Source organism: Zonotrichia albicollis, chromosome 32, assembly GCF_047830755.1.
Source record: "Zonotrichia albicollis isolate bZonAlb1 chromosome 32, bZonAlb1.hap1, whole genome shotgun sequence".
Lineage (NCBI taxonomy): Eukaryota > Metazoa > Chordata > Aves > Passeriformes > Passerellidae > Zonotrichia > Zonotrichia albicollis.
The window spans coordinates 1,211,074-1,238,597 of NC_133850.1; the positions used below are offsets into that span (position 1 = coordinate 1,211,074).

General features: G+C 55.3%; 1 protein-coding gene across 1 annotated transcript; it reads right to left on the minus strand.

Annotated features, from left to right (window-relative positions):
- Positions 1–16: 16 nt before the first annotated feature.
- On the minus strand, positions 17–27,440 carry EIF3G (eukaryotic translation initiation factor 3 subunit G). The gene is made up of 11 exons (XM_074530109.1): positions 27,305–27,440; positions 25,940–25,989; positions 24,719–24,811; positions 23,130–23,218; positions 20,770–20,829; positions 16,451–16,555; positions 12,492–12,681; positions 5,540–5,647; positions 2,768–2,904; positions 1,865–1,971; positions 17–100 (listed from the first exon to the last, which is right to left on the minus strand). The coding sequence occupies exons 1-11, from the start codon at positions 27,322–27,324 to the stop codon at positions 85–87; spliced, it is 975 nt and encodes a 324-aa protein (XP_074386210.1). The 5' UTR covers positions 27,325–27,440; the 3' UTR covers positions 17–84.
- Between the last annotated feature and the right edge of the window lie 84 nt (positions 27,441–27,524).

Consider the following 27,524-nt stretch of genomic DNA (forward strand, 5'->3'; position numbering starts at 1 on the left):
AATCCTGGGGCAGGGGTGATGCCAGAACCCAGAGCTTTATTGAACTGGGACGAACTGGGACAAACTGGGATCCACTGGAGCCGCTCAGTTGGTCGAGGGCCTGCAGGGAGGAGAAGGGAGAGCTCAGAGATGCCCAGGTGTGCCCATATAAGTGCCCAGGTGTGCCCAGGTGTGCCCCACATGTGCCAGGTGTGTCTCATGTGTACCCAGGTGTGCCCAGGTGTGCCCTGGTGTAACCCAGGTGTGTGCCCCACATGTGCCAGGTGTGCCCTGGTGTAACCCAGGTGTGCCCCACATGTGCCAGGTGTGTCTCATGTGTACCCAGGTGTGCCCAGGTGTGTGCCCCACGTGCCAGGTGTGCCCAGGTGTGTCCCAAGTGTGCCCAGGTGTAACCCAGGTGTGTGCCCCACATGTGCCAGGTGTGCCCTGGTGTAACCCAGGTGTGCCCAGGTGTGTCTCATGTGTACCCAGGTGTGTCCCAAGTGTGCCCAGGTGTAACCCAGGTGTGTCCTGGTGTAACCCAGGTGTGCCCCACATGTGCCAGGTGTGCCCAGGTATGTCCCAAGTGTGCCCAGGTGTAACCCAGGTGTGCCCCAGGTGTGCCCAGGTGTGCCCATGAGTGCCCAGGTGTGTCTCGTGTATACCCACGTGTGCCCAGGTGTGCCCATATGAGTGCCCAGGTGTGCCCTGGTGTAACCCAGATGTGCCCCGGTGTGTCTCATGTGTACCCAAGTGTGCCCAGGTGTAACCCAGGTGTAACCCAGGTGTAACCCAGGTGTGCCCCAGGTGTCTCGTGTATACCCAGGTGTGCCCAGGTGTGTCCCAAGTGTGCCCAAGTGTGTCCTGGTGTAACCCAGGTGTGCCCAGGTACCCACTTTGCCCACTCCATGTTCAGGATCAGGTGAGTGTAACCCCCCAGGTGTGCCCAGGTGTGTGCCCAGGTACCCACTTTGCCCACTCCACGTTGAGGATCAGGTGAGTGTAACCCCCCCCAGGTGTGCCCCCAGGTGTGCCCCAGGTGTGCCCAGCTGTGCCCAGCTGTCCCCAGGTGTGTGCCCAGGTGTGCCCAGGTACCCACTTTGCCCACTCCACGTTGAGGATCAGGTGAGTGTAACCCCCCCCAGGTGTGCCCAGGTGCCCCCCCAGGTGTGTACCCAGGTGTGTGCCCAGGTGTGTGCCCAGGTGTGTACCCACTTTGCCCACTCCACGTTGAGGATCAGGTGAGTGTAACCCCCCCCAGGTGTGCCCAGGTGCCCCCCCACGTGTGCCCAGGTGCCCCAGGTGCCCCAGGTGTGCCCAGGTACCCACTTTGCCCACTCCACGTTGAGGATCAGGTGAGTGTAACCCCCCCAGGTGTGCCCAGGTGTGTCCCCAGGTGTGCCCAGGTGTGTACCCACTTTGCCCACTCCACGTTCAGGATCAGGTGGCTGTGACCCCATGGATGAATGTGCCCAGGTGTACCCAGGTGAGCTCCCATGAATTCCCAGGTGTCCCCAGCTGTGCCCAGCTGTCCCCAGGTGCCCCGGGTGTGCCCAGGTGTGTGCCCAGGTGTGTACTCACTTTGCCCACTCCACGTTGAGGATCAGGTGAGTGTAACCCCCCCCAGGTGCCCCAGGTGTGCCCAGGTGTACCCAGGTGCCCCCAGGTGCCCCAGGTGTGTGCCCAGGTGTGTACCCACTTTGCCCACTCCATGTTCAGGATCAGGTGACTGTAACCCCATGGATGAATGTGCCCAGGTGTGCCCAGGTGTGCCCAGGTGTGTACCTACTTTGCCCACTCCACGTTCAGGATCAGGTGAGTGTAACCCCCCCCAGGTGTGTGCCCAGGTGTGCCCAGGTGTGCCCAGGTGTGCCCAGGTACCCACTTTGCCCACTCCACGTTGAGGATCAGGTGGTCGTAGCCGAAGCCGGACACGCCCGCGATGGCTCTGGCGGCGTCCTCGCGCCGGTGGAAGCTGATGAAGGCAAAACCCTGGGGAGACACAGCGGGGTCAGCGGGCACAGCTGGCACACCTGGGCACACCCAGGGGCACACCCAGGCACACCTGGCTCAGTGTGCACACTCAGGCACGCCTGGGCACACCCAGGGGCACACCTGGGCACACCCGGGCAAACCTGGCTCAGTGTGCACACCTGGACACACACCTGGGCACACCCAGGCACACCTGGCTCAGTGTGCACACCCAGGCACACCCAGGGGCACACCTGGGCACACACACAGGTCAGTGTGCACACCTGGGCACACACCTGGGCACACCCAAGGGCACACCCGGGCACACCCGGCTCAGTGTGCACACCTGGGCACACACCCGGGCACACCCAGGGGCACACCCGGGTACACCCAGGCACACCTGGGCACACCCAAGGGCACACCTGGGCACACCCGGCTCAGTGTGCACACCCAGGCACACCCAGGGGCACACACCTGGGCACACCCAGGCACACACCTGGGCACACCCAGGGGCACGCCCAGGGGCACACCCGGCTCAGTGTGCACACCTGGGCACACCCAGGGGCACACACCTGGCACACCCAGGCACACACCTGGGCACACCCAGGGGCACGCCCAGGGGCACACACCTGGCACACCCAGGCACACACCTGGGCACACCCAGGGGCACGCCCAGGCACACCTGGCTCAGTGTGCACACCCGGGTACACCCGGGCACACCCAGGCACACCCAGGGGCACACCCAGGGGCACACCCAGGGGCACACCTGGCTCAGTGTGCACACCCAGGGGCACACCCGGGCACCCCCCATGCCCACCTTGGACTGGCCCGTGGTCTTGTCCTTGGCCAGGTAGATGCGCGAGATGGAGCCGAAGGGCCGGAACAGCTCCTGCAGGTCGGTCTCGCGCGTGTCCTCCGACAGGTTGGTGACGCGGATGGTGGCGTTGTCATCGGCTGCGGGCAGGGGGACAGGTGAGGCTGGGGGACATCAGGGGTGCCCAGAAACCACCCAGGGGTCCCCAGAAACCACCCAGGGGTCCCCAAAAACCACCCAGGTACCTCCAGGTATCCCCAAAAACCACCCAGGGGTCCCCCAAAAGCCACCCAGGTGTGACCAAAAACCACCCAGGTGTGACCAAAACCACCCAGGTGTCCCCAAAACCACCCAGGTGTCCCCAAAACCACCCAGGTGTGACCAAAAACCACCCAGGTGTGACCAAAAACCACCGAGGTGTCCACAGGTATGCCCAGAGACTCCCAGGTGTCCCCAGAAACCACCCAGGGGTCCCCAAAAACCATCCAGGTGTGACCAAAAGCCACCCAGGTGTCCCCAAAAACCATCCAGGTACCTCCAGGTATCCCCAAAAACCACCCAGGTGTCCCCAAAAACCACCCAGGGGTCCCCAAAAACCACCCAGGTGTGACCAAAAACCACCCAGGTGTCCCCAGCGCCACCCAGGGGTCCCCCAAAAGCCACCCAGGTGTCCCCAAAAACCACCCAGGTGTGACCAAAAACCCCCTGGGTATCCCCAGGTGTCCCCAGAGCCACCCAGGTGTGTCCCAGGTACCTCCGAGTGTGTCCCAGGTGTCCCCAGGTGTCTCCAAAAACCACCCAGGTGTCCCCAAAAACCACCCAGGTGTCCCCAAAAGCCACCCAGGTGTCCCCAAAAACCACCCAGGTGTCCCCAAAAGCCACCCAGGTGTGACCAAAAACCACCCAGGTATCCCCAGAGCCACCCAGGGGTCCCCAAAAACCACCCAGGGGTCCCCAAAAACCATCCAGGTACCTCCAGGTATCCCCAAAAACCACCCAGGTGTCCCCAAAAACCACCCAGGTGTGACCAAAAACCATCCAGGTGTCCCCAGGTATCCCCAGAGCCACCCAGGGGTCCCCCAAAAACCACCCAGGTGTCCCCAAAAACCACCCAGGTGTGACCAAAACCCACCCAGGTGTCCCCAGGTATGCCCAGAGACCCCCAGGTGTCCCCAAAAACCACCCAGGTGTCCCCAAAAACCACCCAGGTGTGACCAGAAACCACCCAGGTGTGACCAAAAACCACCCAGGTGTCCCCAGGTATCCCCAAAAGCCACCCAGGTGTCCCCAGGTATCCCCAGAGCCCCCCAGGTGTGTCCAAGGTGTCCCCAAAGACACCCAGGTGTCCCCAAAGACACCCAGGTATCCCCAGGTATTCCCAGAGACCCCCAGGTGTCCCCAGAGCTCTCCAGGTGTGTCCCAGGTGTCCCCAGGTGTGACCAAAAACCACCCAGGTGTCCCCAAAAGCCCCCCAGGTATCCCCAGATGTGTCTCAGGTATCCCCAGAGCCCCCCAGGTGTGTCCAAGTTGTCCCCAGATGTCCCCAAAAACCACCCAGGTATCCCCAGGTATGCCCAGAGACCCCAGGTGTGACCAAAAGCCACCCAGGTACCTCCGGGTGTGTCCCAGGTGTCCCCAGGTGTCCCCAAAAACCACCCAGGTGTGTCCCAAGTGTCCCCAGGTGTGTTGTTACCCTCCCCAGGTGTGCCCAGGTGTGCCCAGGTGTGTACAAGTTGTTCCCCAAAGCCCCCCAGGTGTGTCCCAGGTGTGCCCAGGTGTGTCCCAGGTGTGCCCAGATGTGTCCCAGGTGTCCCCAGATGTGTCCCAAGTGTCCCCAGGTGTGTTGTTACCCTCCCCAGGTGTGCCCAGGTGTGCCCAGGTGTGTACAAGTTGTCCCCAAAAGCCCCCCAGGTGTGTCCCAGGTGCTCCCCAAAGCCCCCCAGGTGTCCCCAAAGCCCCCCAGGTGTGTCCCAGGTGTCCCCAGATGTGTCCCAGGTGTCCCCAGATGTGTCCCAGGTGTGTCCCAGGTGTCCCCAGATGTCTCCCAGGTGTGCCCAGATGTGTCCCAGGTGTCCCCAGGTGCGTTTTTTTCTCCCCCAGGTTTCACCCAGAGTCCCTCAGTTGTCCCCAGGTGTCCCTAAAAGCTCCCCAGGTGTGCCCCAGGTGTGTTGTTACCCTCCCCAGGTGTGCCCAGGTGTGCCCCAGGTGTGTTGTTACCCTCCCCAGGTGTGCCCAGGTGTGCCCCAGGTGTGCCCAGGTGTAACCCAGGTGTGTTGTTACCCTCCCCAGGTGTGCCCAGGGGCCCTCAGGTGCCCCCAGGTGTGCCCAGGTGTACCCCAGGTGTGTTGTTACCCTCCCCAGGTGTGCCCAGGTGTGCCCAGGTGTGCCCAGGTGTAACCCAGGTGTGTTTTACCCTCCCCAGGTGTGCTCAGATGCCCCCACGTGTGCCCAGGTGTGTTTTACCCTCCCCAGGTGTATCCCAGGTGCCCCCAGGTGTGCCCCAGGTGTGTTTTACCCTCCCCAGGTGTTCTCAGGTGCCCTCAGATGCCCCCAGGTGTGCCCAGGTGTGTTTTTAACCCTCCCCAGGTGCTCCCAGGTGTGCCCAGGTGTATCCCAGGTGTGTTGTTACCCTCCCCAGGTGTGCCCAGGTGTGCTTTTAACCCTCCCCAGGTGCCCCCAGGTGCTCCCATGTGTGCCCAGGTGTGCCCAGGTGTAACCCAGGTGTGTTTTCAGCCCTCCCCAGGTGTGTTTTACCCTCCCCAGGTGTGCCCTCACCCCTGCGGTTGGGCTGCATGGACTCCCCGCGCCGGCTGGCACCGTCCCTCAGGCTGGGCGGGACGTACTTGCCCGTCTTGCTCACCTGGGCGGCCACGGGCTCGGGCTCTGCAGGGGGGACACAGGTGTGACACAGGTGTGACAGGTGTGACACAGGTGTGACAGGTGTGACATGGGTGGGACACGGGTGTGACACAGGTGTGACAGGTGTGACATGGGTGGGACACAGGTGTGACACAGGTGTGACACGGGTGTGACACGGGTGTGACACGGGTGTGAGACAGGTGTGACACAGGTGTGACACGGGTGTGACACGGGTGTGACACGGGTGTGACACAGGTGTGACACAGGTGGGACAGGTGTGAGACAGGTGTGACACAGGTGTGTGACAGGTGTGACACAGGTGTGACACGGGTGTGACACGGGTGTGACACAGGTGTGACACAGGTGTGACACGGGTGTGACACAGGTGTGACACGGGTGTGACACGGGTGTGACACGGGTGTGACACAGGTGTGACACGGGTGTGACACGGGTGTGACACAGGTGTGACAGGGGTGACCCAGGTGTGACCCAGGTGTGACCCAGGTGTGACCCAGGTGTGACACGGGTGTGACAGGTGTGACACAGATGGGACAGGTGTGACACAGGTGTGACACAGGTGTGACAGGTGTGACACAGATGGGACAGGTGTGACACAGGTGTGACACAGGTGTGACACAGGTGTGACAGGTGTGACACGGGTGTGACACAGGTGTGACACGGGTGTGACACAGGTGTGACAGGTGTGACACAGGTGTGACACAGGTGTGACACAGGTGTGTGACACGGGTGTGACACAGGTGTGACACGGGTGTGACACGGGTGTGACACAGGTGTGACACAGGTGTGACACAGGTGTGACACGGGTGTGACACGGGTGACCCAGGTGTGACCCAGGTGTGACAGGTGTGACACAGGAGTGACACGGGTGTGACACGGGCGTGACACAGGTGTGACACGGGTGTGACACGGGCGTGACACAGGTGTGACAGGTGTGACACAGGTGTGACACAGGTGTGACACAGGTGTGACACGGGTGTGACACGGGCGTGACACAGGTGTGACACGGGCGTGACACAGGTGTGACACAGGTGTGACACGGGTGTGACACAGGTGTGACACGGGTGTGACACGGGTGTGACACAGGTGTGACACGGGTGTGACAGGTGTGACACAGGTGTGACACGGGTGTGACACAGGTGCGACAGGTGTGACACGGGTGGGACAGGTGTGACACGGGTGTGACACGGGTGTGACACGGGTGTGACACAGGTGTGACACAGGTGTGACACAGGTGTGACACAGGTGTGACAGGTGTGACACAGGTGTGACACGGGTGTGACACGGGTGTGACACGGGTGTGACACAGGTGTGACACAGGTGTGACACAGGTGTGACAGGTGTGACACAGGCGTGACACAGGTGTGACACAGGTGCGACACAGGTGAGGGACAGGTGCGACACGGGTGTGACAGGTGTGAAACAGGTGTGACACAGGTGTGACAGGTGTGACACAGGTGTGACACAGGTGTGACAGGTGTGACACGGGTGTGACACAGGTGTGACACGGGTGTGACACGGGTGTGACACGGGTGTGACACAGGTGTGACACAGGTGTGACAGGTGTGACACGGGTGTGACAGGTGTGACACAGGTGTGACACAGGTGTGACAGGTGTGACACGGGTGTGACACAGGTGTGACACGGGTGTGACACAGGTGTGACACAGGTGTGACAGGTGTGACACAGGTGTGACACAGGTGTGACACAGGTGTGACAGGTGTGACACAGGTGTGACACGGGTGTGACAGGTGTGACACGGGTGTGACACGGGTGTGACACAGGTGTGACACGGGTGTGACACAGGTGTGACACAGATGGGACAGGTGTGACACGGGTGTGACACAGATGGGACACAGGTGTGACAGGTGTGACACAGGTGTGACACGGGTGTGACAGGTGTGACACGGGTGTGACACAGGTGTGACATGGGTGTGACACAGGTGTGACACAGGTGTGACACGGGTGTGTGACAGGTGTGACACGGGTGTGACAGGTGTGACACAGGTGTGACACGGGTGTGACACAGGTGAGGGACAGGTGTGACACAGGTGTGACACAGGTGTGACACGGGTGTGACACAGATGGGACAGGTGTGACACAGGTGTGACACGGGTGTGACACAGGTGTGACACAGGTGTGACAGGTGGGACACAGGTGTGACACAGGTGTGACACGGGTGTGACACGGGTGTGACACAGGTGTGACACAGGTGTGACACAGGTGTGACACAGGTGTGACACAGGTGTGACACAGGTGTGAGACAGGTGTGACACGGGTGTGACACGGGTGTGACAGGTGGGACACAGGTGTGACACAGGTGTGACAGGTGTGACACAGGTGTGACAGGTGTGACACAGGTGTGACACAGGTGTGACACGGGTGTGACACAGGTGTGACACGGGTGTGACACGGGTGTGACACAGGTGTGACACAGGTGGGACAGCTGTGAGACAGGTGTGACACGGGTGTGACACAGGTGGGACACGGGTGTGACACAGGTGTGACAGGTGTGACACAGGTGTGACACAGGTGTGACACAGGTGTGACACAGGTGTGACAGGTGTGACACAGGTGAGGGGACAGGGACAGGTGAGGAACAACCCCAGCAGATCCTTCTCCACCATGGGGCCACCATGGGGTCTATGTAACCATAAAAAATGGGAAAAATCCCCAAAAATCCCCCAAAAAACCCAAAAGAACCAAATTTTGGGGTCCCACCTCCAGGGAGCTTCTCCTTCTCGCCGGTGGACAGCCCCAGCAGATCTCACATGGGGCCACCACCACCATGGGGCCACCATGGTGACCATGGGGTTTATGTAACCATAAAAAAATGGGAAAAATCCCCAAAAATCCCCCAAAAAACCCAAAGAACCAAATTTTGGAGTCCCACCTCCAGGGAGCTTCTCCTTCTCGCCGGTGGACAGCCCCAGCAGATCTCACATGGGGCCACCACCACCATGGGGCCACCATGGTGACCATGGGGTCTATGTAACCATAAAAAATGGGAAAAATCCCCAAAAATCCCCCAAAAAACCCAAAAGAACCAAATTTTGGGGTCCCACCTTCAGGAAGTTCTTCCTTTTCCACCATGGAGAACCCCAGCAGATCCTTCTGCACGGGGCCACCACAATGGGGCCACCAGAATGGTACAAAAATGGGAAAAAAGAGGGAAAAAAACCCAAAAAACCCAAAAGAACCAAATTTTGGAGTCCCACCTTCAGGGAGCTTCTCCTTCTCGCCGGTGGACAGCCCCAGCAGATCTCACATGGAGCCACCACCACCATGGGGCCACCATGGTGACCATGTGGTCTATGTAACCATAAAAAAATGGGAAAAATCCCCAAAAATCCCCCAAAAAACCCAAAAGAACCAAATTTTGGGGTCCCACCTTCAGGGAGCTTCTCCTTCTCGCCGGTGGACAGCCCCAGCAGATCTCACATGGGGCCACCACCACCATGGGGCCACCATGGTGACCATGGGGTTTATGTAACCATAAAAAATGGGAAAAAATCCCCAAAAAAACCAAAAGAACCAAATTTTGGAGTCCCACCTCCAGGAAGCTTCTCCTTCTCGCCGGTGGACAGCCCCAGCAGATCTCACATGGGGCCACCACAATGGGGCCACCACAGTGACCTTGGGGCCACCAGAATGGTACAAAAATGGGAAAAATGAGGGAAAAAACCCCAAAAAACCCAAAAGAACCAAATTTTGGAGTCCCACCTCCAGGGAGCTTCTCCTTCTCGCTGGTGGACAGCCCCAGCAGATCCTACATGGGGCCACCACCACCATGGGGCCACCTTGGGGTCTATGTAACCATAAAAAATGGGAAAAAATTCCCCAAAATCCCCAAAAAACCCAAAAGAACCAAATTTTGGAGTCCCACCTCCAGGAAGCTTCTCCTTCTCGCCGGTGGACAGCCCCAGCACATCTCACATGGGGCCACCACCACCATGGGGCCACCTTGGGGCCACCACGGTGACCTTGGGGCCACCAGCATGGTACAAAAATGGGAAAAATCCCCAAAAAACCAAAAGAACCAAATTTTGGAGTCCCACCTCCAAGGAGCTTCTCCTTCTCGCCGGTGGACAGCCCCAGCAGATTCTACACGGGGCCACCACAATGGGGCCACAACAACGGGGCCACCACAGTGACCTTGGGGCCACCAGAATGGTACAAAAATGGGAAAAACCCCCAAAAAACCCAAAAGAACCAAATTTTGGAGTCCCACCTCCAGGAAGCTTCTCCTTCTCGCCGGTGGACAGCCCCAGCAGATCTCACATGGGGCCACCACCACCATTGTGACCATGGGGTCTATGTAACCTCAAAAAATCGGGAAAAAATTCCCAAAAAACCCAAAAGAACCAAATTTTGGAGTCCCACCTCCAGGGAGCTTCTCCTTCTCGCCGGTGGACAGCCCCAGCAGATCCTACATGGGGCCACCACAATGGGGCCACAACAATGGGGCCACCACAGTGACCTTGGGGTCACCAGAATGGTACAAAAATGGGAAAAAAGAGGGAAAAAAACCCAAAAAACCCAAAAGAACCAAATTTTGGAGTCCCACCTCCAAGGAGCTTCTCCTTCTCGCCGGTGGACAGCCCCAGGAGATCCTACATGGGGCCACCACCACCATGGTGACCATGGGGTCTATGTAACCATAAAAAATGGGAAAAAATCCCCAAAAAACCCAAAAGAACCAAATTTTGGAGTCCCACCTCCAGGGAGCTTCTCCTTCTCGCCGGTGGACAGCCCCAGCAGATCCTACATGGGGCCACCACAATGGGGCCACCTTGGGGCCACCAGAATGGTACAAAAATGGGAAAAATGAGGGAAAAAACCCCAAAAACCCCAAAAGAACCAAATTTTGGAGTCCCACCTCCAAGGAGCTTCTCCTTCTCGCTGGTGGACAGCCCCAGCAGATCCTACATGGGGCCACCACCACCATTGTGACCATGGGGTCTATGTAACCATAAAAAATGGGAAAGAAACAGGAAAAATCCCCGAAAGAACCAAAATATGGGGTCCCACGTTCAGGAAGTTCTTCCTTTTCCACCATGGAGAACCCCAGCAGATCCTTCTGCACGGGGCCACCACAATGGGGCCACCACAGTGACCTTGGGGCCACCAGAATGGTACAAAAATGGGAAAAATGAGGGAAAAAACCCCAAAAACCCCAAAAGAACCAAATTTTGGAGTCCCACCTCCGGGGAGCTTCTCCTTCTCGCCGGTGGACAGCCCCAGCACATCTCACATGGGGCCACCACCACCATGGTGACCATGGGGTCTATGTAACCATAAAAAAATGGGAAAAAATTCCCCAAAATCCCCAAAAAACCCAAAAGAACCAAATTTTGGAGTCCCACCTCCAGGAAGCTTCTCCTTCTCGCCGGTGGACAGCCCCAGCAGATTCTACACGGGGCCACCACAATGGGGCCACAACAATGGGGCCACCACAGTGACCTTGGGGCCACCAGAATGGTACAAAAATGGGAAAAATGAGGGAAAAACCCCAAAAAACCCAAAAAAACCAAATTTTGGGGTCCCACCTCCAGGGAGCTTCTCCTTCTCGCTGGTGGACAGCCCCAGCAGATCTCACATGGGGCCACCACCACCATGGTGACCACGGGGTCTATGTAACCTCAAAAAACCAGGAAAAAATTCCCAAAAAACCAAAAAAACCCAAAAGAACCAAATTTTGGGGTCCCACCTCCAGGGAGCTTCTCCTTCTCGCCGGTGGACAGCCCCAGCAGATCTCACATGGGGCCACCACCACCATGGGGCCACCTTGGGGCCACCAGAATGGTACAAAAATGGGAAAAAAGAGGGAAAAAAACCCAAAAAACCCAAAAGAACCAAATTTTGGGGTCCCACCTCCAGGAAGCTTCTCCTTCTTGCCGGTGGACAGCCCCAGCAGATCCTACATGGGGCCACCACCACCATGGTGACCTTGGGGTCTATGTAACCATAAAAAATGGGAAAGAAACAGGAAAAATCCCCGAAAGAACCAAAATATGGGGTCCCACCTTCAGGAAGTTCTTCCTTTTCCACCATGGAGAACCCCAGCAGATCCTTCTGCACGGGGCCACCACAATGGGGTCACCACAGTGACCTTGGGGCCACCAGAATGGTACAAAAATGGGAAAAACCCCCAAAAAACCCAAAAGAACCAAATTTTGGAGTCCCACCTTCAGGGAGCTTCTCCTTCTCGCCGGTGGACAGCCCCAGCACATCTCACATGGGGCCACCACCACCATGGGGCCACCTTGGGGCCACCAGAATGGTACAAAAATGGGAAAAATCCCCAAAAAACCCAAAAGAACCAAATTTTGGAGTCCCACCTCCAGGGAGCTTCTCCTTCTCGCTGGTGGACAGCCCCAGCAGATCCTACATGGGGCCACCACCACCATGGGGCCACCTTGGGGCCACCAGAATGGTACAAAAATGGGAAAAATGAGGGAAAAAACCTCAAAAAACCCAAAAGAACCAAATTTTGAAGTCCCACCTCCAGGGAGCTTCTCCTTCTCGCTGGTGGACAGCCCCAGGAGATCCTACATGGGGCCACCACCACCATGGGGCCACCATGGTGACCTTGGGGTCTATGTAACCATAAAAAATGGAAAAAAATTCCCCAAAATCCCCAAAAAACCCCAAAGAACCAAATTTTGGAGTCCCACCTCCAGGAAGCTTCTCCTTCTCGCCGGTGGACAGCCCCAGCAGATTCTACACGGGGCCACCACAATGGGGCCACCACAATGGGGCCACCACAGTGACCTTGGGGCCACCAGAATGGTACAAAAATGGGAAAAATCCCCAAAAAACCCAAAAGAACCAAATTTTGGAGTCCCACCTCCAGGGAGCTTCTCCTTCTCGCCGGTGGACAGCCCCAGCTGCTCGGCCAGCTCCTTCTGCATGGGCCCCAGCGTGTCCTTGTAGGGGCAGCGCGTGGTCCAGTGGTCGCCCTTGCAGATGCGGCACGAGACGATCTTCTGGCCCTTGAGCTTGTTCATGGGGTCCTCCTCCTCCTGGCAGTTCAGGTCCTGTGGTGGGACATGGAGACACCTGAGCGCACCTGGGGACAGCTATGGACACCTGGGGACAGCTATGGACACCTGGAGAAACCTGGGACAACCCTGGAGCTCCCTGATAACACACGTGGTTATGGGGAACACCTAGAGATGTTCCTGGGGTCCTCCTCCTCCTGGCAGTTCAGGTCCTGCATGGAGACACCTGAGCACACCTGGGGACACCTGGGGACAGCTGGAGAAACCTGGGACAACCCTGGAGCTCCCTGATAACACACGTGGTTATGGGGCACACCTAGAGATGTTCCTGGGGAACACCGAGAGATGTTCACGGGGTTCTTCTCCTCTTGGCAGTTCAGGTCCTGTGGTGGGACAGGTGGGGACACACCTGAGCACACCTGGGGACACCCGAGCAGACCTGGGGACACCTGGAGACACCTGGGGACAGCTATGGACAGCTATGGACACCTGGACCTTTCTGATAACCACCTACAGACACACGTGGTTATGGGGAACACCTAGAGATGTTCATGGGGTTCTTCTACTGGCAGTTCAGGTCCTGCATGGAGACATGGAGACACCTGAGTGCACCTGGGGACAGCTGGGGACAGCTGGGGACAGCTGGGACAACCCTGGAGCTCCCTGATAACACACGTGGTTATGGGGAACACCTAGAGATGTTCATGGGGTTCTTCTCCTCCTGGCAGTTCAGGTCCTGTGGTGGGACAGGTGGGGACACACCTGGGGCCTTTTTTAGGACACACCTGGGGCCATTTCTGGGCACACCTGGGGCCATTTTTGGGGCACACTTGGGGCACACCTGGGCACGTTTTTGGGGCACACCTGGGGCCATTTCTGGGGCACACTTGGGGCACACCTGAGGATATTTTTGGGACACACCTGGGGCCATTTATGGGCACACCTGGGGCCATTTATGGGGCACACCTGGGGCCATTTTTGGGGCACACCTGGGCACATTTTGGGGCACACCTGGGGCCATTTTTGGGGCACACCTGGGCACATTTTGGGGCACACCTGGGGCCATTTATGGGGCACACCTGGGGCCATTTTTGGGCACAGCTGGGCACATTTTAGGGGCACACCTGAGGACACTTTTGGGGCACACCTGGGGCCACTTTAGGGGCACACCTGGGGCCATTTTTAGTACACACCTGGGGCCATTTCTGGGCACACCTGAGGCCATTTTGGGGCACACCTGGGGCCACTTTTAGGACACACCTGGGCACATTTTTGGGGCACACCTGGGGCCATTTTTGGGCACCCTTGGGCACATTTTTGGGGCACACCTGAGGATATTTTTGGGACACACCTGGGGCCATTTTGGGGCATTTTTGGGGCACACCTGGGCACATTTTGGGCACACCTGGGCACACTTTTGGGGCACACCTGGGGCCATTTTTGGGGCACACTTGGGGCACACCTGGGCACATTTTGGGGCACACCTGGGGCCATTTTTGGGGCACACCTGGGCACACTTGGGGCACACCTGGGCACATTTTGGGGCACATCTGGGGCCATTTATGGGCACACCTGGGGCCATTTCTGGGCACACCTGGGCACATTTTGGGGCACACCTGAGGACATTTTTGGGCACACCTGGGGCCATTTTTGGGCACACCTGGGGCCATTTTTGGGCACCCTTGGGCACATTTTTGGGGCACACCTGAGGATATTTTTTGGGCACACCTGGGCACATTTCTGGGCACACCTGGGCACATTTTGGGGCACACCTGGGGCCATTTCTGGGGCACACTGAGGAAATTTTTGGGGCACACCTGGGCACACTTTAGGGGCACACCTGGGGCCATTTTGGGGAACACCTGGGCACATTTTTGGGGCACACCTGGGCACACTTGGGGCACACCTGAGGACATTTTTGGGGCACACCTGGGGCCATTTCTGGGCACACCTGGGGCCATTTTTGGGGCACACCTGGGCACATTTTGGGGCACACCTGGGGCCATTTCTGGGGCACACTGAGGAAATTTTTGGGGCACACCTGGGCACACTTTAGGGGCACACCTGGGGACATTTTGGGGCACACCTGGGCACATTTTGGGGCACACCTGGGGCCACTTTTGGGGCACACCTGGGCACATTTCTGGGCACACCTGAGGACACTTTTGGGGCACACCTGGGGCCATTTTTGGGGCACACCTGGGCACATTTTGGGGCACACCTGGGGCCACTTTTGGGCACACCTGGGCACATTTTAGGGGCACACCTGAGGACACTTTTGGGGCACACCTGGGCACATTTCTGGGCACACCTGGGCACATTTCTGGGCACACCTGGGGCCATTTCTGGGGCACACTGAGGAAATTTTTGGGGCACACCTGGGCACACTTTAGGGGCACACCTGGGGCCATTTTGGGGCACACCTGGGCACATTTTTGGGGCACACCTGGGCACATTTTGGGCACACCTGGGCACATTTTGGGGCACACCTGGGGCCATTTTTGGGCACACCTGGGCACATTTTGGGGCACACCTGGGGCCACTTTTGGGCACACCTGGGCACACCTGAGGACATTTTTGGGGCACACCTGGGGCCTTTTTTGGGCACACCTGGGCACACTTTTGGGGCACACCTGGGCACATTTTGGGGCACACCTGGGCACATTTTGGGGCACACCTGGGGCCATTTCTGGGCACACCTGGGGCCATTTTTGGGCACACCTGGGCACATTTTTGGGGCACACCTGGGCACATTTTGGGGCACACCTGGGCACATTTTGGGGCACACCTGGGGCCATTTTTGGGGCACACCTGGGGCCATTTTTGGGGCACACCTGGGGCCTTTTTTGGGGCACACCTGGGGCCATTTTTGGGGCACACCTGGGGCCATTTTTGGGGCACACCTGGGGCCATTTTTGGGCACACCTGTGGCCACTTTTGGGGCACACCTGGGCACACCTGGGGCCATTTATGGGGCACACTTGGGGCACACCTGGGCACATTTTGGGGCACACCTGGGGCCACTTTTGGGGCACACCTGGGCACATTTTGGGGCACACCTGGGCACACTTTTGGGGCACACCTGGGCACATTTTGGGCACACCTGGGCACACTTTTGGGGCACACCTGGGCACACTTTTGGGGCACACCTGGGCACATTTTGGGGCACACCTGGGGCCACTTTTGAGGCACACCTGGGCACATTTAGGGGCACACCTGGTGCCATTTTTGGGCACACCTGGGCACATTTTGGGGCACACCTGGGGCCATTTTTGGGCACACCTGGGCACATTTTGGGGCACACCTGGGCACATTTTGGGCACACCTGGGCACACTTTTGGGGCACACCTGGGCACATTTTGGGGCACACCTGGGCACATTTTGGGGCACCCTTGGGCACATTTCTGGGCACACCTGGGGCCATTTTTGGGGCACACTTGGGGTACACCTGAGGACACTTTTGGGGCACACCTGGGCACATTTTGGGGCACACCTGGGCATATTTTTGGGGCACACTTGGGGCCATTTTTGGGGCACACCTGGGGCCATTTCTGGGGCACACCTGGGCACACTTGGGGCACACCTGGGGCCATTTTGGGCACACCTGGGCACACTTTTGAGGCACACCTGGGCACATTTGTGGGCACACCTGGGGCCATTTTTGGGGCACACCTGGGCACATTTTGGGGCACACCTGGGCACATTTTGGGGCACACCTGGGCACACTTTAGGGGCACACCTGGGCACATTTTGGGGCACACCTGGGCACATTTTGGGCACACCTGGGCACATTTTGGGGCCATACCTCCTTGCTGGTGATGAAGGTCATGAAGACGTCGTCGCTCACGGTCGTCGTGGCCACGTTGGGCCCGGGGGCGTCGAACTCGGAATTCCCAAATTTCTTCCAGTTCTGGGATTGGGGGGGAAAACGGGAAATTCCTGAAAATCCCGGGAAATTCGGGATTCCAGCCTGGTTCTGGTGGGAACACCCAAATCCCGTTTCCCATCCCCAGGTAAATCTCATTTTTCCCATTCCCAAGTAAATCCTATTTTCCCATTCCCAATCCCATTTTTTTCAGCTAAATCCCATTTTTCCTACTCCCAGCTAAATCCCATTTTTCCCATTCCCAATCCTGTTTTTCCCAGCTAAATCCCATTTTCCATCCCCAGCTAAATCCCATTTTTCCCAATCCCATATTCCCAGCTAAATCCCATTTTTCCCATTCCCAAATAAATCCCATTTTTCCCATTCCCAATCCTGTTTTTCCCAGGTAAATTCCATTTTCCAGCTAAATCCCATTCCCAGCTAAATCCCATTTTTCCCATTCCCAAATAAATCCCATTTTTCCCATTCCCAATCCTGTTTTTCCCAGGTAAATCCCATTTCCTATTCCCAGGTAAATCCCATTTTTCCCATTCCCAAGTAAATCCTATTTTCCCATTCCCAATCCCATTTTTCCCAATCCCAGCTAAATCCCATTTTTCCCAATCCCATTCCCAAGTAAATCCCATTTTTCCCATTCCCAATCCTGTTTTTCCCAGGTAAATTCCATTTTCCATCCCCAGGTAAATCCCATTTTCCCCCATCCCATTTCCAGGTAAATCCAACTCAATTCCCAGATAAATCCCATTTTTTCCCGTTTTTCCCAAGTAAATCCCCTTTTTCCCATTCCCAAGTAAATCCCATTTTTCCCCATTCCAAATCCCATTTTCCCCATTCCCAATCCCATTTAAATCCCATTTTCCAATCTAGTCTGCCCATTCCCATTTTCCCCATTTTAATCCCATTTTCCCCATTATAATCCAGTTTTCCCCATTTAAATCCCATTTTATCCCATTTCAATCCCATTTTCCCCCATTTTAATCCCATTTTTCCCCCATTTTAATCACATTTCCCCCATTTTAATCACATTTCCTCCATTTTAATCCCATTTTATCCCATTTAAATCACATTTTAATCCCATTTTATCCCATTTAATTCCATTTTAATCCAATTTTCCCCCCATTTTAATCCCGTTTTTCCCCATTTTTCCCATTTTAATCCCATTTTTCCCCCATTCTTTTACCATTTTCCCCATTTTCCCCCCATTTTTTTCCCATTTTTCCCATTTTTTCCCCATTTTTTCCCCCATTTTTTCCCCATTTTTTCCCCATTTTTTTCCCATTTTTTCCCCATTTTTTTCCCATTTTTCCCCTATTTTTTCCCATTTTTCCCATTTTTTTCCCCATTTTTTCCCCATTTTTTCCCCATTTTTCCCCCATTCTTTTCCATTTTTCCCCATTTTTTCCCCATTTTTTCCCCCATTTTTTTCCCTTTTTTCCCCATTTTTTCCCCATTTTTCCCTCATTCTTTTCCCATTTTTCCCATTTTTTCCCCCATTTTTTTCCCCATTTTTTCTCCCATTCTTTTCCCATTTTTCCCCCCATTTTTTTCCCATTTTTTCCCCCATTCTTTTCCCATTTTTCCCATTTTTTTCCCCCATTTTTTCCCCATTTTTTCCCTTTTTTCCCCCATTCTTTCCCCATTTTTCCCATTTTTCCCTTTTTTTCCCCATTTTTTCCCCATTTTTTTCCCATTTTCCCCATTTTTTCCCATTTTTCCCCCATTTTTTCCCATTTTTTTCCCTATTTTTCCCCCATTCTTTTCCCATTTTTCCCATTTTTTTCCCCATTTTTCCCCCATTTTTTTCCCATTTTTTTCCCCATTTTTCCCCCATTCTTTTCCCATTTTTCCCCCCCATTTTTCCCCATTTTTCCCCCATTTTTTTCCCATTCTTTTCCCATTTTTCCCCCATTTTTTCCCATTTTTCCCATTTTCCCCATTTTTTCCCATTTTTCCCCCATTTTTTCCCCCATTTTTTCCCATTTTTCCCCATTTTTCCCATTTTTTCCCCATTTTTCCCCCATTCTTTTCCCATTTTTTCCCCATTTTTTCCCCCATTTTTTCCCATTTTTTCCCCATTTTTTCCCCATTTTTTCCCCATTTTTTCCCCATTTTTCCCCCATTTTTCCCCCTTTTTTCCCATTTTTTCCCCATTTTTTTCCCCATTTTCCCCCCATTTTTTCCCTTTTTTTTCCCCATTTTTTCCCCATTTTTTTCCCTTTTTTTCCCCATTTTTTTCCCATTTTCCCCATTTTTTCCCATTTTTTTCCCATTTTTTCCCCCATTCTTTTCCCATTTTTCCCATTTTAATCCCATTTTTCCCATTTTCCCCCCATTTTTTCCCCCATTTTTTCCCATTTTCCCCATTTTTTCCTCATTTTTTTTCCCCATTTTTCTTCCATTTTTTTCCCATTTTTCCCATTTTTTCCCCATTTTTTCCCCATTTTTTCCCATTTTTTCCCCATTTTTCCCCCCTTTTTTCCCCCATTTTTCCCATTTTAATCCCGTTTTTCCCCCATTTTTTCCCATTTTCCCCATTTTTTTCCCATTTTTCCCCGATTTTTTCCCCATTTTTTCCCCCATTTTTTCCCCCATTCTTTTCCCATTTTTTTCCCCATTTTTCCCCATTTTTTCCCTTTTTTTCCCCATTTTTCCCCCATTTTTTCCCCCATTTTTTCCCATTTTTCCCTTTTTTTCCCCATTTTTTTCCCACATTTTTTCCCCATTTTTTCCCCCATTTTTTCCCATTTTTTTCCCCATTTTTTCCCCCCATTTTTCCTCCATTTTTTTTCCCATTTTTTTCCCATTTTTTTCCCCATTTTTTCCCATTTTTCCCCCCATTTTTCCCCCATTTTTCCCCATTTTTTCCCTTTTTTCCCTTTTTTTCCCCCATTTTTCCCATTTTTCCCCATTTTTTCCCCATTTTTTCCCATTTTTTCCCCATTTTTTTCCCATTTTTCCCCTATTTTTTCCCATTTTTCTCATTTTTTTCCCCATTTTTTCCCCCATTTTTTCCCCATTTTTTCCCCCATTCTTTTCCCATTTTTCCCCATTTTTTCCCCCATTTTTTTCCCTTTTTTCCCCATTTTTTCCCCCATTTTTTCCCATTTTTTCCCATTTTTCCCATTTTTCCCCCATTTTTTTTCCCATTTTTTCCCATTTTTTCCCCCATTCTTTTCCCATTTTTCCCATTTTTCCCCCATTTTTTTCCCCCATTTTTTTCCCATTCTTTTCCCATTTTTTCCCCCATTTTTTCCCATTTTTTCCCATTTTTCCCCCATTTTTTTCCCATTTTTTCCCCATTTTTTCCCCCATTCTTTTCCCATTTTTTCCCCCATTCTTTTCCCATTTTTCCCATTTTTTTCCCCATTTTTCCCCCATTTTTTTCCCATTTTTTTCCCCATTTTTTCCCCCATTTTTTCCCCATTTTTTCCCCCATTTTTTCCCATTTCCCCCCCCATTTTTTCCCCCATTTTTTCCCCATTTTTTTCCCTTTTTTTTCCCCATTTTCCCCATTTTTTCCCATTTTTCCCCCATTTTTTCCCCATTTTTTCCCCATTTTTTTCATTTTTTTCCCCCATTTTTTTCCCATTTTTTTCCCCCATTTTTTTCCCATTTTTCCCATTTTTCCCCCATTTTTTCCCCATTTTTTCCCATTTTTCCCATTTTTTCCCCATTTTTCCCCCATTCTTTTCCCATTTTTTTCCCATTTTTTTCCCCATTTTTTTCCCTATTTTTTCCCATTTGTCCCCATTTTTTTCCCCATTTTTCCCCCATTTTTTTCCCATTTTTTTCCCCATTTTTTCCCCCATTCTTTTCCCATTTTTCCCATTTTTTCCCCCATTTTTTCCCCCATTTTTTCCCTTTTTTCCCCATTTTTTCCCCATTTTTCCCCCCATTTTTTTCCCATTCTTTTCCCATTTTTTCCCCCATTTTTTCCCATTTTTTTCCCCATTTTTCCCATTTTAATCCCGTTTTTCCCCCATTCTTTTCCCATTTTTCCCATTTTTTCCCCCATTTTTTTCCCCATTTTTTCCCCCATTCTTTTCCCATTTTTCCCCCATTTTTTTCCCCATTTTTTCCCCCATTTTTTTCCTATTTTTTCCCCCATTCTTTTCCCATTTTTCCCATTTTTTTCCCCCATTTTTTCCCCATTTTTCCCCCATTTTTTTCCCATTCTTTTCCCATTTTTTCCCCCATTTTTTCCCATTTTTCCCATTTTTTTCCCATTTTTTCCCCACCTTCCGCCGGGCCACGGCCTTGGAGGCTTTGCGGGTCTCGATCCGGAACGTTCGGATGATCTGGGACGGGAAAAAGGCGGGAATGGGGCTGGAAATCCCAAAAATTCCCAAAAATTCCCAAATCTGGGAATTCCTGGAGGATCTGAAGTCCCAAAAATCCCAAATTTGGGAATTCCTGGAGGATCTGATCCCAAAAAATCCCAAATGTGAGCCCCAAAAAATCCCAAATTTGGGAATTCCTGGAGGATCTGATCCCAAAAATTCCAAATTTGGGAATTCCTGGAGGATCTGATCCCAAAAATCCCAAATTTGGGAATTCCTGGAGCATCTGATCCCAAAAATCCCAAATTTGGGAATTCCTGGAGGATCTGATCCCAAAAATCCCAAATTTGGGAATTCCTGGAGGATCTGATCCCAAAAATCCCAAATTTGGGAATTCCTGGAGCATCTGATCCCCAAAAATCCCCAAATTTGGGAATTCCTGGAGCATCTGATCCCAAAAAAATCCCAAATTTGGGAATTCCTGGAGGATCTGATCTCAAAAAATCCCAAATTTGGGAATTCCTGGAGGATCTGATCCCCAAAAATCCCCAATTTGGGAATTCCTGGAGCATCTGATCCCAAAAAAATCCCAAATTTGGGAATTCCTGGAGGATCTGATCCCAAAAATTCCAAATTTGGGAATTCCTGGAGGATCTGATCCCAAATTTCCCAAATTTGGGAATTCCTGGAGGATCTGATCCCAAAAAAAAGCAAATTTGGGAATTCCTGGAGGATCTGATCCCAAAAAATCCCAAATTTGGGAATTCCTGGAGCATCTGATCCCAAAAATTCCCAAATTTGGGAATTCCTGGAGGATCTGATCCCAAAAAATCCCAAATTTGGGAATTCCTGGAGGATCTGATCCCAAAAATCCCAAATTTGGGAATTCCTGGAGCATCTGATCCCAAAAAAACCCAAATTTGGGAATTCCTGGAGGATCTGATCCCAAAAAATCCCCAAATTTGGGAATTCCTGGAGCACCTGAATCTCTTAAAAGCCAAATTTTGGGGCTCAGGTGCCAAATTTGGGGTTCAGGTGCCAATTTTGAGGCTCAGGTGCCAAACTTGGGGTTCAGAGATGCCAATTTTGGGGTTCAAGTGCCAAATTTGGGGTTCAAGTGCCAAATTCGGGGTTCAGGTGCCAATTTTGGGGTTCAGTTGCCAAATTTGGGGTTCAGGTGCCAATTTTGAGGTTCAGGTGCCAATATTGGGGTCCAGAGGTGCCAATTTTGGGGTCCAGAGGTGCCAAATTTGGGGTCCAGAGATGCCAATTTTGAGGTTCAGGTGCCAATTCTGGGGTTCAGTTGCCAAATTTGAGGCTCAGGTGCCAAACTTGGGGTCCAGAGATGCCAATTTTGAGGTTCAGGTGCCAATTTTGGGGTCCAAAGGTGCCAAATTTGGGGTTCAGGTGTCAAACCTGGGGTTCAGGTGCCAATTTTGGGGTTCAGGTGCCAATTTTGGGGCTCAGGTGCCAGATTTGGGGTTCAGGGGTCAATCCTGGGGTTCAGAGATGCCAATTTTGGGGTTCAGGTGCCAAATTCGAGGCTCAGGTGCCAATTTTGGGGTTCAGAGGTGCCAAATTTGGGGTTCAGAGATGCCAATTTTGGGGTCCGAAGGTGCCAATTTTGGGGTTCAGGTACCAAATTCGAGGCTCAGGTGCCAGATTTGGGGTTCAGTTGCCAATTTTGGGGTCCAGAGGTGCCAATTTTGAGGTTCAGGTGCCAATTTTGGGGTTCAGGTACCAAATTTGGGGTTCAGGTGCCAAATTCGAGGCTCAGGTGCCAAATTTGGGGTTCAGGGGTCAATCCTTGGGTTCAGAGATGCCAATTTTGGGGTTCAGGTGCCAATTTTGGGGTCCAGAGGTGCCAATTTTGGGGTCCAGAAGTGCCAAATTTGGGGTTCAGGTGCCAAATTTGAGGCTCAGGTGCCAAATTTGAGGCTCAGGTGCCAATTTTGGGGTTCAGGTGCCAATTTTGGAGTTCAGAGGTGCCAATTTTGGGGCCCAGAAGTGCCAAATTTGAGGCTCAGGTGCCAATTTTGGGATTCAGAGGTGCCAATATTGGGGTCCAGAGGTGCCAAATTTGAGGCTCAGGTGCCAATTTTGGGGTTCAGGCGCCAAATTTAGGGTCCAGAGATGCCAATTTTGGGGCTCAGGTGCCAATTTTGGGGTCCAGAGATGCCAAATTTCAGTTCAGAAGTGCCAAATTTGGGGTTCAGGTGCCAGATTCGGGGTTCAGGTGCCAGTTTTGGGGTTCAGAGATGCCAATTTCGGGGTTCAGGTGCCAATTTCGGGGTTCAGGTGCCCGTTTTGGTGCCCACCTTGACCTTGCGCCCGTCCTCCTCCTCGCGGTACTCCGTCACCGTTTTGATGTTGCCATTGACGACCTCCTTGGGGGGGGGGAGGGGACCTGGGGACAGGCGGGACACGGGTGTGACATCACGGGTGTGACATCACAGGTGTGACATCACGGGTGTGACATCACGGGTGTGACATCACGGGTGTGAGATCACGGGTGTGACATCACGGGTGTGACATCACGGGTGTGACATCACGGGTATGACACGGGTGTGACATCACGGGTGTGACATCACGGGTGTGACATCACAGGTGTGACACAGGTGTGACACGGGTGTGACACGGGTGTGCCACAGGTGTCCCCAAACGCCCCCAGCTTTTCCCAGGTGTGTCACTGTCCCCAGGTGTGTCCCAGGTGTGTCCCTGTCCCCAGGTGTGTCACTGTCCCAGGTGTGTCCCAGGTGTGTCCCAGGTGTGTCACTCCCCAGGTGTGTCCCAAGTGTGTCCCTGTCCCCAGGTGTGTCACAGGTGTGTCACTGTCCAGGTGTGTCTCAGGTGTGTCCCAGGTGTGTCACTGTCCCAGGTGTGTCACTGTCCCCAGGTGTGTCCCAGGTGTGTCACTGTGTCCCAGGTGTGTCTCAGGTGTGTCTCTGTCCCAGGTGTGTCACTGTCCCAGGTGTGTCACTCCCCAGGTGTGTCACTGTCCAGGTGTGTCCCAGGTGTGTCACTGTCCCAGGTGTGTCCCAGGTGTGTCACTGTCCAGGTGTGTCCCAGGTGTGTCCCAGGTGTGTCACTGTCCCAGGTGTGTCCCAGGTGTGTCACTGTCCCAGGTGTGTCCCTGTCACTCCCCAGGTGTGTCCCAGGTGTGTCCCTGTCACTCCCCAGGTGTGTCCCAGGTGTGTCACTCCCCAGGTGTGTCACTGTCCCCCAGGTGTGTCCCTGTCACTCCCCAGGTGTGTCACTGTCCCCAGGTGTGTCACTCCCCAGGTGTGTCACTGTCCCCAGGTGTGTCACTGTCCCCAGCTGTGTCACTCCCCAGGTGTGTCACTGTCCCAGGTGTGTCCCTGTCCCCAGGTGTGTCCCTGTCCCCAGGTGTGTCACTGTCACTCCCCAGGTGTGTCCCAGGTGTGTCACTCCCCAGGTGTGTCACTCCCCAGGTGTGTCACTCCCCAGGTGTGTCACTGTCCAGGTGTGTCCCCAGGTGTGTCCCAGGTGTGTCCCAGGTGTGTCACTGTCCCAGGTGTGTCACTGTCCCAGGTGTGTCACTCCCCAGGTGTGTCACTGTCACTCCCCAGGTGTCCCCCAGGTGTGTCACTGTCCCAGGTGTGTCCCAGGTGTCCCCCAGGTGTGTCCCAGGTGTGTCCCAGGTGTGTCCCAGGTGTGTCATTGTCCCAGGTGTGTCACTCCCCAGGTGTGTCCCAGGTGTGTCACTGTCCCAGGTGTGTCACTGTCCCAGGTGTGTCCCAGGTGTGTCTCAGGTGTGTCCCAGGTGTGTCACTGTCCCAGGTGTGTCACTGTCCCAGGTGTGTCCCAGGTGTGTCCCAGGTGTGTCCCAGGTGTGTCACTGTCACTGTCCCAGGTGTGTCCCTGTCCCCTCCCCGTCCCCTCTCACCTCCCTTCAGCAGCTCGGCCTCGGCGCTGTTGGGGCCTCCCAGGACACCGGGCAGGGGCAGATCCTTGAGGAGCTCCGAGGTGATCACCTTGTCTGGGACGGACAGACGGACACACAGACAGACACACGGACACACCTGAGCTCAGGGAACCCTCAGGGAACCCCACCTTGTCTGGGACGGACAGACGGACGGACACACCTGAGCTCAGGGAACCCCCAGGTAATGCTCACCTGGGCTCAGGGAACCCCCAGGGAACCCCACCTGGATCACCTTGTCTGGGACGGACAGACGGACACACGGACACACCTGAGCTCAGGGAACCCCCAGGGAACCCCCAGGGAACCCCACCTTGTCTGGGCCAGACAGACGGACACACCTGAGCTCAGGGAACCCCCAGGGAACCCCACCTTGTCTGGGACGGACAGACGGACACACAGACAGACAGACGGACACACCTGAGCTCAGGGAACCCCCAGGGAACCCCACCTTGTCTGGGACGGACAGACGGACACACCTGGGCTCAGGTGACCCGGTGTGACAGGTGGCACCAATGCCAGGTGGCACCAATGCCAGGTGTGACAGATGTGACAGGTGGCACCAATGCCAGGTGTGACAGGTGGCACCAATGACTGACAGGTCCCACAGGTGTGACAGGTGGCACCAATGCCAGGTGTGACACCAATGCCAGGTGTGACCAATGCCAGGTGTGACAAGTGTGACAGGTGGCACCAATGACTGACAGGTCCCACAGGTGTGACAGGTGGCACCAATGCCAGGTGTGACACCAATGCCAGGTGTGACCAATGCCAGGTGTGACAAGTGTGACAGGTGGCACCAATGACTGACAGAGCCCACAGGTGTGACAGGTGGCACCAATACCAGGTGCGACACCAATGCCAGGTGTGACAGGTGTAACAGGTGGCACCAATGACGGGTGTGACAGGTGCCACCTCTGACAGGTGTCCCAAGTGTCCCAGGTGCCATCCCTGATAGGTGTCCCAGGTGGCACCAATGCCAGGTGTGACAGGTGCCATTCCCCACAGGTGTCCCAAGTACCGCAGGTGCCACCCCCAACAGGTGCCACAGGTGTGACAGATGCCACAGGTGTGACAAGTGCCACAGATGCCACCCCTGATTGGCATCCCAGATGTGCCAGATGCCACCCCCCAGGTGTGCCAGGTGTGCCTGGTGCCACCCCAGGTGTGCCCGCTGTCACTCACCATCCTCTCCTCCCTCCTCCTCCACCTGGTCAGCCCAGCTGGGCTTGGAGCTGTGGGGACACAACGGCCTCGGGTGACACCGGTGCCACCCTGTGCCACCCCCAGGTGTCCCTGTGCCACCCCCAGGTGACACCTGTGCCACCCTCAGGGTCCCTCTGTCCCCTCCTGTGCCACCCCCAGGTGTCCCTGTGCCACCCCCAGGTGACACCTGTGCCACCCTGTGCCACCCCCAGGTGACACCTGTGCCACCCTCAGGGTCCCTCTGTCCCCTCCTGTGCCACCCCCAGGTGACACCTGTGCCACCCCAATGCCAACCTCAGGGTCCCTCCTGTCCCTCTGTCCCCGCTGGTGCCACCTCAGGTGTCCCTGTGCCCTCCTGTGCCACCCCCAGGTGTCCCTGTGCCCTCCTGTGCCACCCTCAGGGTCCCAGTGCCACCCTCAGGGTCCCAGTGCCACCCTCAGGTGTCCCTGTGCCCTCCTGTGCCACCCTCAGGGTCCCAGTACCACCCTCAGGTGTCCCTGTCCCCTCCTGTGCCACCCTCAGGTGTCCCTGTCCCGTCTTGGGGGCCCCTCCTGTCCCGGTGCCACCCTCAGGGTCCCTCTGTCCCCTCCTGTGCCACTCTCCTGTCCCTGTGCCACCCAGTGCCACCCTCAGGTCCCCTCCTGTCTCTGTCCCCTCCAGTGTCAATCTCAGATCCCGGTGCCCTTTCGGTGCCACCCTCCTGTCCCGGTGCCACCCTCAGGGTCCCTCTGTCGTCCCCCCCCCTTCCCCTCACGGCCACGGCCCCGCCCGAACCCCCCGGGACCCCAACCGGGACCTCCGGGACACCGAACCGGGCCCGACCGGCACCTCCGGGACACCGACCCGGGCCCGACCGGGCCCCACAGCCGGGCCCCGATCCCGGTTCCCATCCCCGATCCCGGCTGCCGACCCCAACCCCGGTTCCCGGTTCCCAATCCCGATCCCGCTCCCGGTTCCCATCCCCGAGTCCCGGTTCCCATTCCCGATCCCGCTCCCGGTTCTCATCCCCGATCCCAACCCCGGTTCCCGTTCCCCTCACACGGCCACAGGCCCGACGCCGCCGCCGCCGCTCTCGATCCACCTCAAAACCCCTCTGCGGCCTCAATCCCGGTTCCCGGCCCCAATCCCGGTTCCCGCTCCCGGCTTCCATCCCGGTTCCCGCTCCCGGTCCCCTCACACGGCCACAGGCCCGACGCCGCCGCCGCCGCTCTCGATCCACCTCAAAACCCCATCCCGGCCCCAAACCCGGTTCCAGGCCCCAATCCCGGTTCCCGGCCCCAATCCCGGTTCCCGCTCCCGGCTTCCATCCCGGTTCCCGCTCCCGGTCCCGCTCCCGCCCTCACTCGTAGTCCCCGGTCGGCATCGCCGCCACCGCCGCCCTCACGCCGCCCCAACGGAAAGGCCGCGCGCCACTTCCGGCCCGCGCGCGTCACTTCCGACGGGGGGAAGGCGGGAAGCGCCCCCGCGCGAGGCATGGCGGGAAGCGGTTGCTAAGCAACGCAGCCATGGGGATTGCGGCCTACTCGTAGCGCGGCGCAGAAAATTTGGTTTCAATTGTTTATA